General features: G+C 37.3%; 2 protein-coding genes across 6 annotated transcripts in view; one reads left to right on the forward strand and one right to left on the reverse strand.

Moving 5' to 3' along the window:
- Nucleotides 1-733: 733 nt before the first annotated feature.
- Nucleotides 734-11544, forward strand: LOC140141310 (uncharacterized). The gene is made up of 6 exons (XM_072163137.1): nt 734-875; nt 4093-4277; nt 5995-6262; nt 7791-7973; nt 8533-8785; nt 10130-11544. Exons 1-6 carry the CDS (start codon nt 863-865, stop codon nt 10212-10214), a joined length of 987 nt encoding a protein of 328 aa, XP_072019238.1. The 5' UTR covers nt 734-862; the 3' UTR covers nt 10215-11544.
- A 3345-nt stretch (nt 11545-14889) lies between these two features.
- The window catches only part of LOC140141311 (intraflagellar transport protein 88 homolog), a 45397-nt gene continuing 44223 nt past the window's right edge, over nt 14890-16063 (reverse strand). For all 5 annotated transcript variants that reach the window (XM_072163143.1, XM_072163138.1, XM_072163142.1 and 2 more), the window contains one exon: nt 14890-15765. The gene's annotated coding sequence lies outside the window, so the exon portion shown is untranslated. The remainder of the gene's footprint in view (nt 15766-16063) is intronic.

A 16063-nucleotide genomic window follows, 5' to 3' on the forward strand; every position in this document is an offset into this window, starting at 1 on the left:
AAAGTCAGCGTAATAGTACGGTAGGCATGGCCGCCACTGGTAGTGAGGTGTAAGAATGTGGCTCGTCAGATTCGTCTTTTTTTACAGTAACATGGTATAAAGTAAGATACAAACAAACATGCAAATAATGTCATGAATGTAGTCATCATGTCTTCATGATACACAAACTAACAAATCATGAAATTGGAATTGGATCAAAAAAAAGCAAAATGAGGGATTTATTTATTTACTTTACCTTTTCATGATAACTTGCCGCTGGTACAGCGAAGTTCGCTGCAGCACGCAATCGTAAGCTCTTTCCAAGCTGTCTGGCGAATGCAAGCGACATTATTATAGCTTTTTTGGACCGATAAATTGTAATGCGTGATTTATGTGAAAGTGTTGCAAAACATTGAAGTCACGGAGCCCAACAACATACCAATACTGAAAAATAACAGTGCGCGTTGCACAAAAATGTTCTTTTAAAATTAGCTCATTTTTCTTCAAAATATGAAGTCAATTAATAAAAAGTAAACACATTTTGAAGAAATTATAAAACACCTATTATAATAATGCAAAAAGTGGCCAATTGATATGTTTTTTGCTGTTTTGAGATTGGCGGAATGATACAAAATTATTTTCAACTTTGACCTGTTAACCTTTTGTGACCCAATCAACTAGGGTTTGTTAACTTTTGACCCAATAACTAGAGTCTTTTCTGTTTACCATACTGTTAACTCGGGTTAAAGCATCACAACAAACAACAAACTGGAAAGTTGCATGCACGAAATGCTGAAAAAAAGACATTTTTTTAAAGCTTGATTTTATGAATACCAATGCAAACTGAGAATATAATTTAAAAGAAAAAAAAAGAAAATTCAGAATGGCTGATTCTGGTGAGTATAGTAGTATAATAAGTATCGACATTAGTCATAAAATTAAACAAACTTGACTCGTATAATACTACGTAGATTTCATAAATTTTAAGCTTACCTCATTTATCATGGATTCATCAAGTTATAGTCCGAATAATCTTCTGAACCTTCTGAAGTTGTAGTCAGCAGGGCGAAAACCGCAAATCGCTAACTATTTGGTGACCGGCAAGCTAGAGGTTTTTCTTGAAAATATCTAAAGATGGGGCTGATATAGTGGTTTGAGTGAGGGAATTCCATGCCCTTCCAGTTCTTGGGCAAAATGAGTTTTTATAGACGTCCTTCTTGATGAATGGAATTTCAACATGTAGGTGGTGGTTTCTTCTCAAACCCGCAGCAGAAGAAGTTTGAATATAGGCTTCTTTGTTGATTCCTACCAACTCATCTTGGATTTTGTAAAACATAGCTAAACGATTTCTCTCCTTCTGACAGCTAGAGTGTCCCATCCGAGGTCTTCCAGCATTTGAGTGACACTACTTTCTCTTTGGTAGTCCCCTGTGCAAAATCTTGCAGCTTTTCTCTGCACACTTTCAAGCTTCTTTATGAGTCCTGCCCTGTATGGGTCCCATGCATAAGCAGTACTCTAGGACTGGACGCACTAACGTTAGATATGCAGTACTTAGACTTCACTTCCCCTGGACAAAACCACAAGTTTCTCCTCAGGAAACCCAGAGACCAGAGTCCGGTTTGCTTTGTTAACTGTGTTTGTAACATGTTCTCCCCAGTTCAGCTTGTTATCCAGCTGCACCCTAAGGATTTGAGTTTGGCTGCTGTAAAACTTGCCCGCAGAAAATATAGTCTCTGTGTGGAGGGTTTCTCTTCAAGGAAATTTCCATGACCGTGCATTTGGAAGGGTTAAAGCTCATCTTCCAGGTCTCCTGCCATGTTTCAAGAGATTTTAGATCAGCTTGTAGAGAGTCCATGTCCCTTTCATCTGACACTGTAGAGTACACCAGGCAGTCGTCTGCGAAGAGTCTTATTTGGTTGTTCAACATGTCCGGGAGGTCGTTTATATAGGTTAAAAACAACAACGGCCCCAACACCGTCCCCTGTGGTACTCCAGAAAGGACCTCTTTGGGTGATGAAAAGTTGCCCTCACATGCAACTCTCTGGATCCTATTTGTTAGGAAACTTCTGATCCATTGATGAAGGTTGTTTCTAATCCCATAATGATGAAGCTTATTCAGAAGGCGTTCATGAGGAACCTTATCAAAGGCTTTGGAGAAGTCTAGAACTGCCATATGCACTGAATCCCCTTGTTCCAAAGCTCTTGCAATATCATCAACAGTTAAAATGAGTTGAGTTTCAGTGGAGCGCTTAAATCTGAAGCCATGTTGTGAATCGACCAAAATATTATGCTGCTCCAAGTGATCCATAACATGAGAATGTATAATATGCTCCAGAATCTTGCAATTTTGTTAATTTACCTGTAATGGGCCTAATAATATTACAGTAATAGCCTTACAGATAAATTAAGTAATTCTTGACCAAGCTCGAACATGCCTGTTGCGTCCATGTTGCATACCGTACCTACTATTAAGCGTGTACTGGTACGCAATGTAAGGCGCGTGCTTTCTTCTGTACCACGCTGTGTGTGATGTGTTTATTGCAGAGCCTAGATACGTCGAACAACTGAATACAAGCACAACGTATGGACCAATATATTTTTGTAAACATTTTAGGCCTATAACAAAATGTATATTTCGTACACATTGTACAACTATAGTTTCTACCCTATGACCTATAAAAGTTACCTGTTATCAAAGTGTCATCGCAAGTATCTTTGATGCTGAAAACTAAGGATATTCACGCAGGGACAGGCCAAAACCTTACCTCGATCGTAAAATACAGCCGATGCATGTCATAAATAATTCATTATTCTATTGTGTAAATGTCACTGATTGTGTCCATGTATTGTTATTGCACCTGCGATCTCGCGCGAGAGCAGTTGTCAACCTGAATTTATGCTCGATCGCTGGATCACCACGTGAATTCGCATCTTGAAAACCTCTACGAGGTTGTTGCATCGAGCACGCTGACTGGCTTAGCAATTATCAAAGTAGTTTTGTAAACCAATCAGGCTAGACGTACTTTACTGGCGAGTCACATTAATTAATACCGTAAAACGCCGTCGCGTTCATTGATTGGCTTACGATTTCAAAGAATGGCTTTTGCAACCAATCACAATCGGGTTATATGACCAGCGTCGGAAATTTTGCATACGTCCCACGATGACGTCATGCCCTAGTGCCACGAGGCTGGCTTTTCTGCAAAAGCGAGCGTGTGGTATAAAGTCAGTTTCACACCTGTGATTTAATGGAGCACATCCACAGCGCATTTGACAGAATAAAAATGAAATTGGCAATTCTGAGCAACAGGATTCCATGAAATGGACGATTATGTAAGTTATTCTACAGGATCGGTAATAATTAACAGCTGGTCTGCTGTATTTGAAGTGCATATTGAAGTTTGTAAGTTTGTGACTTTGTATGTTATGTGCAATTGATAATTGATATTATAGGAAGCTTAAATTGGCAGGCTCTCATGCAATGTATCCGTCTCTTCCGAACATATATGTACCCAAGTGTTTGTGACTTAAATGCAGTAGATCTATATGAAATGCTCAAAATTAGAGGCTTGTACTTTGAGAAAATGTTTGGTATGTTCATTAGCTTGAAATGTGTGTGTGTGTGGGCTGTGGGGGGGGGGGAGTGGGGCATTTGGCCTAAATTGTCAAAAAGTAGCTGAAAAAAACAAAAATTGGGTATCCCCCCCTCCCCGGATTGACGCCCACGGGTATATTGAAGGATTCTCGCCCATCTGGACCATTTATGGCCTTTAAAATCATATTCATAATCATGAGTGGAGATGTTGAACTTCAGCCTGATCCAACTAAATCCATTCCGTGTATCCCTGTACCATGTATTGTGTTATGTGGAAGTGTGTGATGATGATGGGCACTTGAATGTGACAAATGTAATCTGTGGTCACACATCCAAAAAATTTGCGACATCTCCAAAGAAAGATAAGTAAGTCGTAGGTTAGTGCAACTTGTTTGCGTTCCTTGTGTCTGCTCCCTTTTCGCTTGATGTGGATAACTTCTATGACTCCATGGGAAACCAACTATTTTAAAATTGAACTTGTTGGATGTTACATACATATTTTTAAAATCATTTTGCAGATGAAGTTCCGCCTTTAGAAGATATGAGTGAATTATTGGAGCAGGCTCATAAAATCCATGGCAACCAGATGTCTAACACAGGCACAACTACAAGCAAACCAACTGCAACCGATACATCACATCAGACTCATGTTGCTCCTCAACAGAACAGTGGCACAAATAAGGCAGAGTGTACTGGGGCAAAGGTAAGAAAGAGAGAAGAAAATGATTATTTTTATTATTAACTCAAGAGTACTTTTTTATATTTTTAAATAACAAAATTGTGTTTGTTTGCTTGTTGTTTACTTTTTTCCTTCAGGTGAAATTGCCCCTGATGAAATGATGCGCCTTAGGTGGAGGCTCTATAAAAATGGCATGAAAGAAACTCAATTTTAGCTTGACAACTTGACTTATTTGTAAAGTTTATAGATGATAATAAAATAAGGGTTGTTTTACAATCAGGGTACATTTGGGCTGAGCACCATATTGTGCCCTGTTTCAAATATTAGATTAACTTATGATTAAAAGTTGCCATGCCTAATTATTGGCCCCTATTAGTTCCACCTACAGCCACAAAGAAACTGTTTGAAATGCTTAGCAAATGATGAAAATATACATAAATTTCTGTATGATTTTGGGACAAAATTGCCGTCTCATTTGACCTTTGCAAATGATATATCACTGCCAGTAATAACATAAAAACATATTTTGACAGTTCAGAAGTAATGTTTGAAACATGATTGTTCAAAATTGAGAACCACATAAGATTGCGACTGTTTCATTAATTGTACCATTTCTTCAAATTTATGTTGAAAATTCCGTCAAAAAATGTCCTCTCCGAATACAAGCTCGTAATCCATAGTTAAAATTGACCCAAGACTAAAATTATATTTTCTTGAAAAGCGCTTATAGATATCCTACAAACTCATAATAAACACTTAGTCCACTTACACTTAGTTTCCATGTATCAACTGTTTGAAAGTTGGACGTCAGGTTTCCGTCAAAATGTGTCCTCTCCGAAAAAATAGGTATACAGAAACATGTACAATGTATATCAAAAACATGTTTCTGGCATAACTTGAAACTCTGAACACTTGACGCCTAAAATTTTTACAAATTTCCTATTTGACCCATCTACAACACACAAAAAAATAAATTGAGGAAAAACTAGACACTTCATTTTTCACCCCCAGTGAGACAATCTGTGTACCCTGATTGTAAAACAACCCATAAAGAGTGTTTTAGTCTTGAATGATTTCAATTCATTTTGTCCATTTAAAAACGGTATGTAACATTCAATATGGACACTTAATGATCATAATACAGACTCCAAAGTTTACCGTTTTCTAAAATCCATTTTCCGTGTTGTAAAATTTGTAAATCCATGTTTTATGAATAAAGCTTAAAATGTATAAACAATGATTATAAATGATATTAATGTCACAATAAAGTGTCCAATATCACAATCAATATGCTCTGATTGGAATATTCTCACGACTGTTACGATGCTTGGATGGATAGGGGGTTCATGCCTTGGTAATATACCTTTATTTCGGTTTTATTAAACAGTACTTTTTATCATAAAAATGGTCACACACAACTCAAGATTGGGAGCGATTGCCGAATATGGTGCAACTCTACTAGTCTTATTACAAGACTGCCCTACCCCAACCCTAAACCCTAACCCTAAAACTCCGAAAACGAGGACTTGACTCAAGTCTTGCAAGTTGCACCCTATTCGGTAATTGTACCCAAGATTGTTTTAAAGTTTATTTCTCTTACCTTTAAACCATTTTTTGTGACGTCATACAAAAATGTCATTTTCCGTGTTGTACCTCCGATTCCGTGATTTTTTTCCGTTTTCCGTAAAATGGAAAACTTCTGACTCTACCATAATAACCTTTAATTTTCAATGTTTTTCAGAAACAGAATGCTGCACCTAAACCAACAACATCCACCTCCTCCTCCTCCTTTGGTGGGATGAAGAAAGGTTTCTTATTTGGTTCCTCCTCAAAACCAAAATCAGCAAAGAAAGCACCAGCTGTCAAATCATCTACCTCATCCACTGATTCAACTCAAGACATTCCATTAATAAAACCAAAGACAGCAGAGGGTGAAGGAGACAGGAAGCATGAGATTGCAGAGGTACAAGAAGCATTGAAGGCTAGTACACCTTTACTTCAAAATACAGGTAAGGGATGGCGTCAATATCCAACCACAAGCATCCTGGTAGAACCAGCGATTTGGCTTGGTTTCTATTGTTTAGAACAATGGTAAATTGCTTCAACCTTAGGGATAGTTTCAATATCCAACTACAAGCATCCTAGCAGAACTGGCGGTTTAAGCAATTTCTATAGAGGCCGTCAGCGTGACGTCATATGCCGCCATCTTGTGGGTACACGCTGCGATGGTCGTTCGATCTCATGCGTGAACAACAAAATCACTGCGTCGATGCGTGAAAACAGTTGCGTGGCAAGCTGCGCCCTGCGCGCAGTGTCTGGCGCATGAACACACGTATCATTTGTACCCACAAGATGGCGTCAAAATGTGTCCTCTCCGAAAAATAGGTATACAGAAACATGTATATCAAAAACATGTTTCTGGCATAACTTGAAACTCTGAACACTTGACGCCTAAAATTTTTACAAATTTCCTATTTGACCCATCTACAGAATTTCATGATGAGGAAAAAAAGGAAATAGAAAATAAATTTGCTGTTTCAGCTAAATGGACTGACTAATAAAAACGAATGCACGACACATGCAACAGGGTGTTTTATGTTAATTGAACACATGTTTATAATCTACAAAAATATTATGGTATTGCAATATAGTATGGCAAAAACAGAGTTGACTTTAGGCAGAAATATAATAGCGGTAAAAAAAAAAAGAATAATTCTCTGCGTGCTAGCCCGGGGTGCTAGCCATAGTTCAACATAAAGTCCAAGTTTTGAGATATTTTCTCAAAATATCAAGAGCTATTTCAAGAACCAGCATCCCACAGGTTTCGCTTACACGATCATCTGAGCACACATGCACACAAAAATGCTGACAGGGCCAGTGCAGCCCTCATGGTTTACTTTTCCTCATCTTGTCTTCCAGACCTTGGGTTTTGTGATTCAAAATCAGACCAAAACAAGCAAATTTTCTTTTCATCTTTCTTTCTGCATTCCATTTCGCCAAAAAGCAGAAAGGGTCAGTGTTAATGTTACAAAGGGTCTATTATTAATTGTGGTCATTTCCAGCGGATTTTTTTGAATAAACATCAAAACTGATACCAATCATTTTGATACAACATGTGTGATCAAAATGACAGATTTACATTGAAATGTCTTTTGTTTCGTTAAAACATCAAAGAGTTATCTCCAACGTTTTTTTTTTTAATGTGTGATGTATTGTATGTAATTGCGAACATAGCCCACCACTGTGCCAACCATGAATGATGCGTCGGTCAATTTCGCTGTGACATTGCAGTTTTATATGCATGTGGATGTGAAAATGTGTCAATTTATAGAATATCACACTAATAAATAAAATCTCTACCAACATTTTTTTTTCTACCAGAGGTCCTAAAATATTTTGAGTTGGGGGTGAGAGCTACGGCTAGTCGGGGAATCCTAATAAAAGAATTATTTTTCCACAGCCTGAAGTACTCAATAATTATAAAACATTTGGAAAAGTGCATTATCAGTTTTTTCCTTTTTTTGTAATTCTTTTCAGAATGGGTTACTGATGATCTCTTGAAGAATATAGAAAAAAATCCCAGGCTACTAAAGCAACTATCAGATCCTCGTATTTCACAAGCTATGACAAAGTTCCAGAGAAATCCACAGTTAGCTATGCAGGAGTACCAGAATAATCCAGAAATTCAACAGTTCTTCAAAGAATTCAGTGGAATATTAGGTATGTATATTTATGTTTCAATGGTTGCCATTTACTATAACTACTGCACTGAAAATTCAGCAACTCATTGATTGATTTATTGATCAAATATTGGTTTTCCCTCATTTTTGACTGTAACTCCACAACTGTTGTCTGTACTGAAATAAAATTTCCAATGCAGTAGTTGCAGTCCTTGCCCCTATAATATACATCTCTTACTTGTCACCAATGTGCTATAATTTTTGAGAAAAATGCAAAAATAGGCACAAAATTGGGCAGGGTGTAGTACCCCTTAAATGCCCTGGTGGTTTCACACTCATTTTGTGCAAGTAGGTCCCACTTAAGTTGTTATCATGGCCGACTGAAAGTTGACAGGCTACCTTCAGGGCATGGGGCCCTCAGTTCCTTTGCTTTATATTTTATATGCCACTTCAAAGAATCTTGGTCATTATTAGTTAGCCTATCTCTAAAAGACACTGTATATTCTTGCTTTCACCTAAAGACCCCATGCTCATTTGTTATAATCAAGTTCCAAAAGATAATCCCCATTTTTTACTATTTCTTCATTTCTCTTCCCCAGGAACACATTTTGAATCATTAGGTGCCAACAATCCCCCTCAATCACCTCCCACCCAAACCATACGTACACAAGACAATTCAAACGGAGCAGACATTAGCGTCCATAGTAGCACCAACCCAAAGCAAGCCACGGCAACAGATGAGGCTAGGATGAAGGAGATTCTGAGTGACCCAAAGATGCAACAAATCTTGAGGGATGAGGAGATACAGAGGTTGTTTACTGTGTTGAGAACGAGTCCGGATGAAGCGCAAAGGTATGTAAGGCATCGATATGCATAGGGGCATAGATTTCTTTGGGGAGATGGGGTTGGAATATATTTCTTGAAGTGTAGTGAATCCAGCACCCCTACAGAATAACTTTGTGGGATGAATGTGTAGGAAATATTTTGCCATATTGAAGCTAAAATGGTGAAATATGGGGCAAAAGTGAAGTGAAGCTCACAAAAATTGGCACCGTTTAGGCTAAAGTGGCCAAATATGAGATTAGTTTGGTCAGAAACCCACATAGAGGAATGAAACTATGGTAATCAAATGCCTGTGTGTTCGTATATACTGGATGTGAGTATGCTTGCTTCAGAACATAGACACAACATCAAACATTTATGAGCATGTGCACCCTCAGTTGTTTTGGAACTCCTACAGGGCTGTCAACTTTTTGGAATTGCTTGGCGTGAGACAGAGAAGTACCGGGATTTGCCGACTCCAATGTTCATTTTGTACCATGATTATTTGAGCCACGGCGCTCGAGAATGTGAAAAGCGGGAGGGGTAGGAGCAACAAATTATTCATGACGATGCGTGAGATTTTACTCATTTTCCAGCTTTTTGCGTGAGCTTTACTACCTTAGCGTGAGATTATACTACCTTGGCGTGAGACCGTGAGAAAGTGACCCAATCGCGTGAGACTCACGGCCAATGCGTGAGTTGACAGCCCTGCTCCTATTTGTTTTTTTGTCTGACTGGCTGCAGACAGATGTCACTTCTGCAGCTTTCTACGGCAGCCGCATACTGAGTACGGGTGTATATTATTGCACAGGTACTAATTACCAATTGCAAGATGTATAGTTTAATTTCTGAGGAAAATCAATTTGGGATTGAAAACATGATCTGTCACAAGAAGGACTGGGCTTGATTTAACAAAGCTATTACCTATATAGAGTACAAAATGTAGTAAAATTAACTTGTCCTGAAGGGTCTTTAGATATTAGTAGCATTAAATATAAGTTGGCATTGTTGCATTCAATGCCTGCAAGGATCAACAGCATACAAACAAAGAAACAAATAAACCAACACAAAAAATGTACATGTACAAGAAAATACAAAGACACAAATTGAGGTTGTGCATATGACGTATCATACCGTAAATATGGCGGACTACTCAAATGCACTCAACAAAAGCATGATTGCAATCTACTGCGACAGTTTGTCTTTGAATGGACTGCACTGCGCCATAATTACAGTGAAGGACACCGGTTCAAATCCTTTGTTTGGAGCCAATCGATAAAAACATGCAGGGCCTCTACAAAGAACAAACAAACAAAACAAAAAGAAAATCCAGACAAACAACTGATGTTTTGTTTCATTCCTTTTAATTTACAGAATGCTGCAGCAGCTTGGTCCAAGTGGTAAAGAAAAGGTACAGAGACTGGTTGATGCAGGACTACTAGGCTTCTCATCCAGATGACACATACATGGACCAGAGGAAGTATCAACTCCGTCCAAGTTTACAATATTAACTCTCTCCAAGCTGGTGTCGACTGCAGACGACAAAAAAATTTTTAATTTAAAAATTTTAGAATTGTAAATTTTTATGACCATATTTAAGATCAGTATGAAAAATGCATTAAAATGAGTACAAACAAGCCTAGTATTGGTTCAGTGGTTCTTGAGATAGCTCTTGATATTTTGAGGAAATATCTAAAAAAACACCCTTTTATGTTGAAGCCTACAGCTAGCACGCAGAGCACTAATGCAATTGCAGAAATTACCAATACGAATCCAATCACATTCCTATAGAGGCCCTGCATATGATGCAGTTTTCCACAATGTTGCCCGAATGCTCAACTGTACATTGTGTGTATTTAACAGGTGCATACCAGTATCTCTAACATACACACCATTTTATTCCACAGAAAATGAAAAAGGTGCACCATATGTTGCTCTCAACAGTTTATTTTCATTTGTTTGAAATCGGTCAATAAAAGCATGCAGTTTCATGCATGTGACCTGTGGGATGTGAGCTTTGAAATAGGCTACTAACTTGTGGGGGTTTGAAATGGTTTTAAATTTGGACATACCGTATTGTCTGTACTAAATGCCCCCCCCCCCTAATAAATGTCCCCCTCCAATTTTTCAATGAAGAGTTGACAAAAATGCAAAAATTTCATACGAGTAAGCCTTAAACATGCATCAGTCATGTCAGTGACGATCGCTGAATTGTATGGACAAAACCTATTACGACTCGAACTTCCATCCAGTTCATTCCCTAATTATGCGGTAGAATTTCATCAGATTCTTGCATGATGATACACTTATGGATGTAATGTTGTTGTATTTACTGCAAAAATATCATATTTCTCGTGATTTTGTGGGTGCCGCCATCAGTAGTAGTATCCCTCCAGAGGAACATGGGTAATTGAAACTTGATTTTGACATTTTTTTCACTGAAAATTCACTTCTAATACATGCTCCCCCCCCCTTTATTACAGACAGTAGGGTACAAAATATTTTTGACACACACAATTCCATCCACTCACTTAGACCAATATTACAAATTTGTAAGTTGTGACACGAACGGCTCCATATGGGGGCCAAAGGAGGCATTTTTGAAAATTGAGTTTCTACCTTGTAGTAACATTAGGCTATCATATACTGAAACACCAAAGGTCTAGCATACTTGGTTCTAAAGTTATGAGGTTTTGTGATATTTTATTGTTTTTTACTCCATATTTTTGCCTTTATCTCAATTTCAAATTTGCCGCCTTTGGCCCCCATGGACCAGATCATGTCACAATTAAGGTATCATGCCAACAGCATTGCACCCATTAGGCCCTTCACAATTGATTTTTGAGTTTACTGTTTCCCTCCCTCATCAAAAATTGAGAATTGCAAAATATTTAATTATTTGCTTTTTATTTGAATTTTCTCAGTTAAATGATATTTTAATTACATTAATTTGCTACTTTCTTCCTTTGATCATCCTAACTACGATGCTGCAATTGACCTTTTCAGCTCTTTTCGGTATGCCCATAATTCCTTGTGAGTAGACCCAAGATGTCGTCATTTGATGTCGCAGTAACGATGTTTGTTAAAGGGGCATTTCGTGATCCACAGCCTCATCCCCCCACTTTTCAAAAAAAAAGTTGAGATTTTTACACCACTGGATACCTCTGGCTACATAATGTTTATGTACCAAATATTTCTTGCAGATTAATTCGTTTAGCAAAAATATCGCCAAATTTGAATTTCGTTCTGGTGCACCAGAACGAAATTACAACACATTGTCTATGGAGCAGTGTAATACACATAATCATGCATAACTCGCAAAGCATAAAATCGGAATCACCTGAAATTTTGGAAATAAGCTTTTTTTCGTGGATATCTACTGAAAAATGTCATAAAAAGAGGATGCTAGGATCACAAAATCCTCCTTTAAATGATGTGCACATCGGCATGATGTCAAATGACGACATCTTGGGTCTAACCACAAGGAATTATGAGATTTAGCAAAAAGGTCAATTTCAAACAGACCAGAAAAAAATGATTGCGAGTATGTTGATATACCAATTTTAGAGTTGCGATGTTTGGTCGTATCATTTCTTCTTATTCAATAATATTGTGCAACTAAATGTATCATTATGTACATTCACTTTGATTCCGTCCAATAAATGTGCTAAATTATACAAAATGCTACCAATGTGGTTTGCTGGTGTTTTAATATTTATATACATCTTCATTCAGCCATTACTGGGTCCCCTCCACAGTCCGCACCAAACTGGTGTTGTGACTGCCCAATTGGTTGGATTAAAGCATTTTACAAATTATATTGTATTGTGTTGTAAACTTTCATCATTCTTTTGTCTATGTGTAATGAGGGTGATGGAATGCAGTTTAAAATCATCATTTCACATTTCAGGTAGGACAGACCCGATGGGGACCCAGCTATGGCAGCCATCAAGGTGTACGAATGTGTGAAATTGGATTTGTGTATACTTGGGATTAGGGTCCGAGGTCTCACTTTTGTAGACATCCCTGAAAGGAATGTTTTCTTTAAGGTTCTGTATGTATAAACTTGAATAAAGCAAAACATTATGAAAAGAATTGTGGAACTTTGTTATGTTGTGCATGATTGTGAAGAATGTTTGGCGAGTAATGTGCTATTCCAGTTGAAATCCATACACCCCCTATGGAAGACATGACCTTAATCTCCCACACAGCTAGATTTCAAATGAAGTCACCCATTCAGGTAACACCACTTGAAATTCACACTCCATGTGTGGGTGATTGAGGTCATATCTTTCATAGGGGGTGTATGGATTTCAACTGGAATAGCCAAATAAGATATTAATACAGGCTTTGCTGTTTGAGGCGAGCGATCACTCTCGCTTCTAGTAAGCGATTTTCCACTCGCCACAGAAACTTAATATCGCTCGTTGCGAATGTCTCAAAATTGAATCCAATTTAAGGGATCTGGAATGAACGTTTTGGGCGTTTCTACAGCATTTTTGTGGGACATGAGAGCACATCAGACATATCGAATTGCATTCTGAATACTGAAGAATGTCTTTCTGATATCAAATAATTTTCATTTTTGAAATTCACGGTATAATACAAATTTTATAACAAGTTATTAAAAGTTGATATTTTTCACATTTTTGATATATAGTCCTCGAAGTAAATTTGATAAATTTAATGATATATTCTTAAAGTGTATGTAGCTGGGAGGAAAAGCCGACGATCAATTGAAAATTTTAACGTTTTATATTGAAGATATGGATTTTTTCCCAAAAGACCAAATTTTTTTTGTGTTTTGGGAAAAAATCCATATCTTCAATAATGAAAAGGTCAAAATTTTCAATTGATCGTCGGGCTTATCATCCCACCTACATACACTTTAAGTACATATCATCAGATTTATAAAGTTTACTTGAGTATTGTTAAATATCAAAATATCAATTTTTAATGATTTGCCATAAAATGTGTATTACATTGCTAATTTCAAAAATTTAAATTATTTGATATCAGAAGGACATTCTTCGTATTCAGAATGCAATTCGATAGGTCTGATGTGCTCTCATGTCCCACAATAAATATTATATCACTCATACATAAATTCTAGACAGTTCATTGGTTGATTACCATTTATCATTTTTACTATCACCCTCTCCGTGTGATAGTCTTTACCATCATGTGCTCTGCTGTAGTGCGCCTGCGCCAAGCTGTGCGCTGACTCTTGGACTCGCCGATTTAGTTATGGGGTGGACCCCAAAATGTGAAGTATATCACGGCAAAACATGGTGTTATGTTGATGAAAAAATGTATCTACCTTAAATAATATTTTAGTAATAGAATTTATGCATGAGTGATATAAAACAAATATTAACTGTCTTAAATTCGTGTAATGGTCGAAATATAATCACTCGGTGAAAGATGTATTGTTCCATTCCACGTGATTATATTTCGACCATCACACTCATAGACAGTTAATATTTGTATACTGTCCAAACGTTCATACCCCTTCCCTTAAGTTCAAGTTTCAGCATTTTAATTTATCGAAATAATTAATAATCCCCGAGAACCAATTACATTACTGAAGTGTCTCCTCCAAGCGATGAAAGTCAAATTTTTTGCCAGCGAAATATAAATACTTCAACCCTTATAAGCTCGAGGGTCTACTTGATTATAACCAAATTAGTGGTATTTATTCAAATTTGACCACTCGCCTAGCATTATGCTAACGAGTGATTAACCACTCGCCTTTAAAATCTAGACGGCAAGGCCTATTAATAAGGCACCAGAAACAAAGCTTCTATGCTAGTTATTAATGAACTAACAACTAATTAATCAGAATTAATGTTAGTTATATTGATCAAAATCAGTACAGGCAAAGATTCATATGTTATCACAATTAACAATAGTCAATTAATTGATTTTACAAATAATAAAGATCGACCAAGCATTGATAGTCTATTGAAAGATCAAACTAATTTGTTTCTATTACCTAAATGTCATTTTCACATGATCTAACTTGTCTGTAAGATCAAATTGGAATATGAAGGTGAAATTGTTTTGGAAAAATATTTGAAAACAATCTTTATTGGGGGATTTTTTTAATGCTGAAGACAAAATAACAACTCACTTCACACCTTTTTATAGTTTTCTGTAGATAAGTACATTTATAATTATTATTTTCTCAATATTAACAAATATAACGTCACACACTTCACAGAATTATATTAAAGAAAACTAGTACTACCCTGAAAGGTACATTTTTGGTCATTTGTTTGAAACATAAACATACTCATTATAGCCTAAAGATTATGTCATGCGGATTACATAGATATGTGGGAGCCTTCAACATGGGGAGCTAGTAGTCCACCAAGCAGTGACACAGCCAGCACTTTTTCAGATGGTGGGAAAAGGGGGGGGGGCAAGACAACTTAAGGGGCAAACTTTGACGAAAACTGTCAAAAAAAGGCCTACAAATCTTAAATAGACTTCAAATATCAGGGCGGTCAGCATCCCACAGGGAGGGGGTCAAGATTTCTCACAGGGGGGCAGCTGCCCCCTTTGCCCTCCTGGCTATGCCACTGCCACCAAGGGTCATTTCAGTCCATATATATGTGCATTATGTCAGCATTGTAAGAGTGTGTTGGGGTGTATGTGTGGACAGTGTGGTTGACTGCTTCATTTGTTCTGAAAATGAAGGACACTTTTTTACCAAGATACTGATGAATTGCTTTAGCATAACAATTTTTAATAATGCATAAAATCTGCATCAAAATGATTGGCATCCATTTTGAGATTATTGACAAAGCTACCACAGCCAATTGTACAATTAGATCCACCCAATTTGTAGCTTAATGTAAAAGTATAAAACTACACTCTGGGCAAAGGGCATTCATTTGGAGGAGGGAGGTTTCCATCAAATCTGAAAACTGATATGGGTACCAATCATTGTGGAAAAAATCAACATCGATTTATAGTGTGCTATGCACTTGTCTAAACCCACAAGCCTCAGCCCCGGGGGGTCACTCCCGTTGTGGCCTGTACACCATCCATGATAATGAAAACGCGTAAAAGGGTCGTTTTTAGGTGGGTAGGCACGATACTGCCGTATCGCGTTTAGGGTGTCAAAAACATGAAAAATTGGAAAAAGGGTAGCAAAATTGCAATTGCTAAATACGCGAAATGAAATTTAGGGTATGAAATTTGATGTTAGGAATGAAATCCCTGTTTAGGGTGTCGTTTTAGCCAAGGGTTAAATCCTTGTTTAGGGTGCTTTTCAAAAGTTGATTATCGCGGATGGTGTAC

The sequence above is a fragment of the Amphiura filiformis genome, chromosome 19 (genome assembly GCF_039555335.1).
Source record: "Amphiura filiformis chromosome 19, Afil_fr2py, whole genome shotgun sequence".
Taxonomy (NCBI): Eukaryota; Metazoa; Echinodermata; class Ophiuroidea; order Amphilepidida; family Amphiuridae; genus Amphiura; species Amphiura filiformis.

Coding starts and splice junctions, on each gene's coding strand:
- LOC140141310 (XM_072163137.1), top strand. Junction 4,278..5,994: donor CAGAGTGTACTGGGGCAAAG/GTAAGAAAGAGA, acceptor AATGTTTTTCAG/AAACAGAATGCTGCACCTAA. Junction 6,263..7,790: donor ACCTTTACTTCAAAATACAG/GTAAGGGATGGC, acceptor AATTCTTTTCAG/AATGGGTTACTGATGATCTC.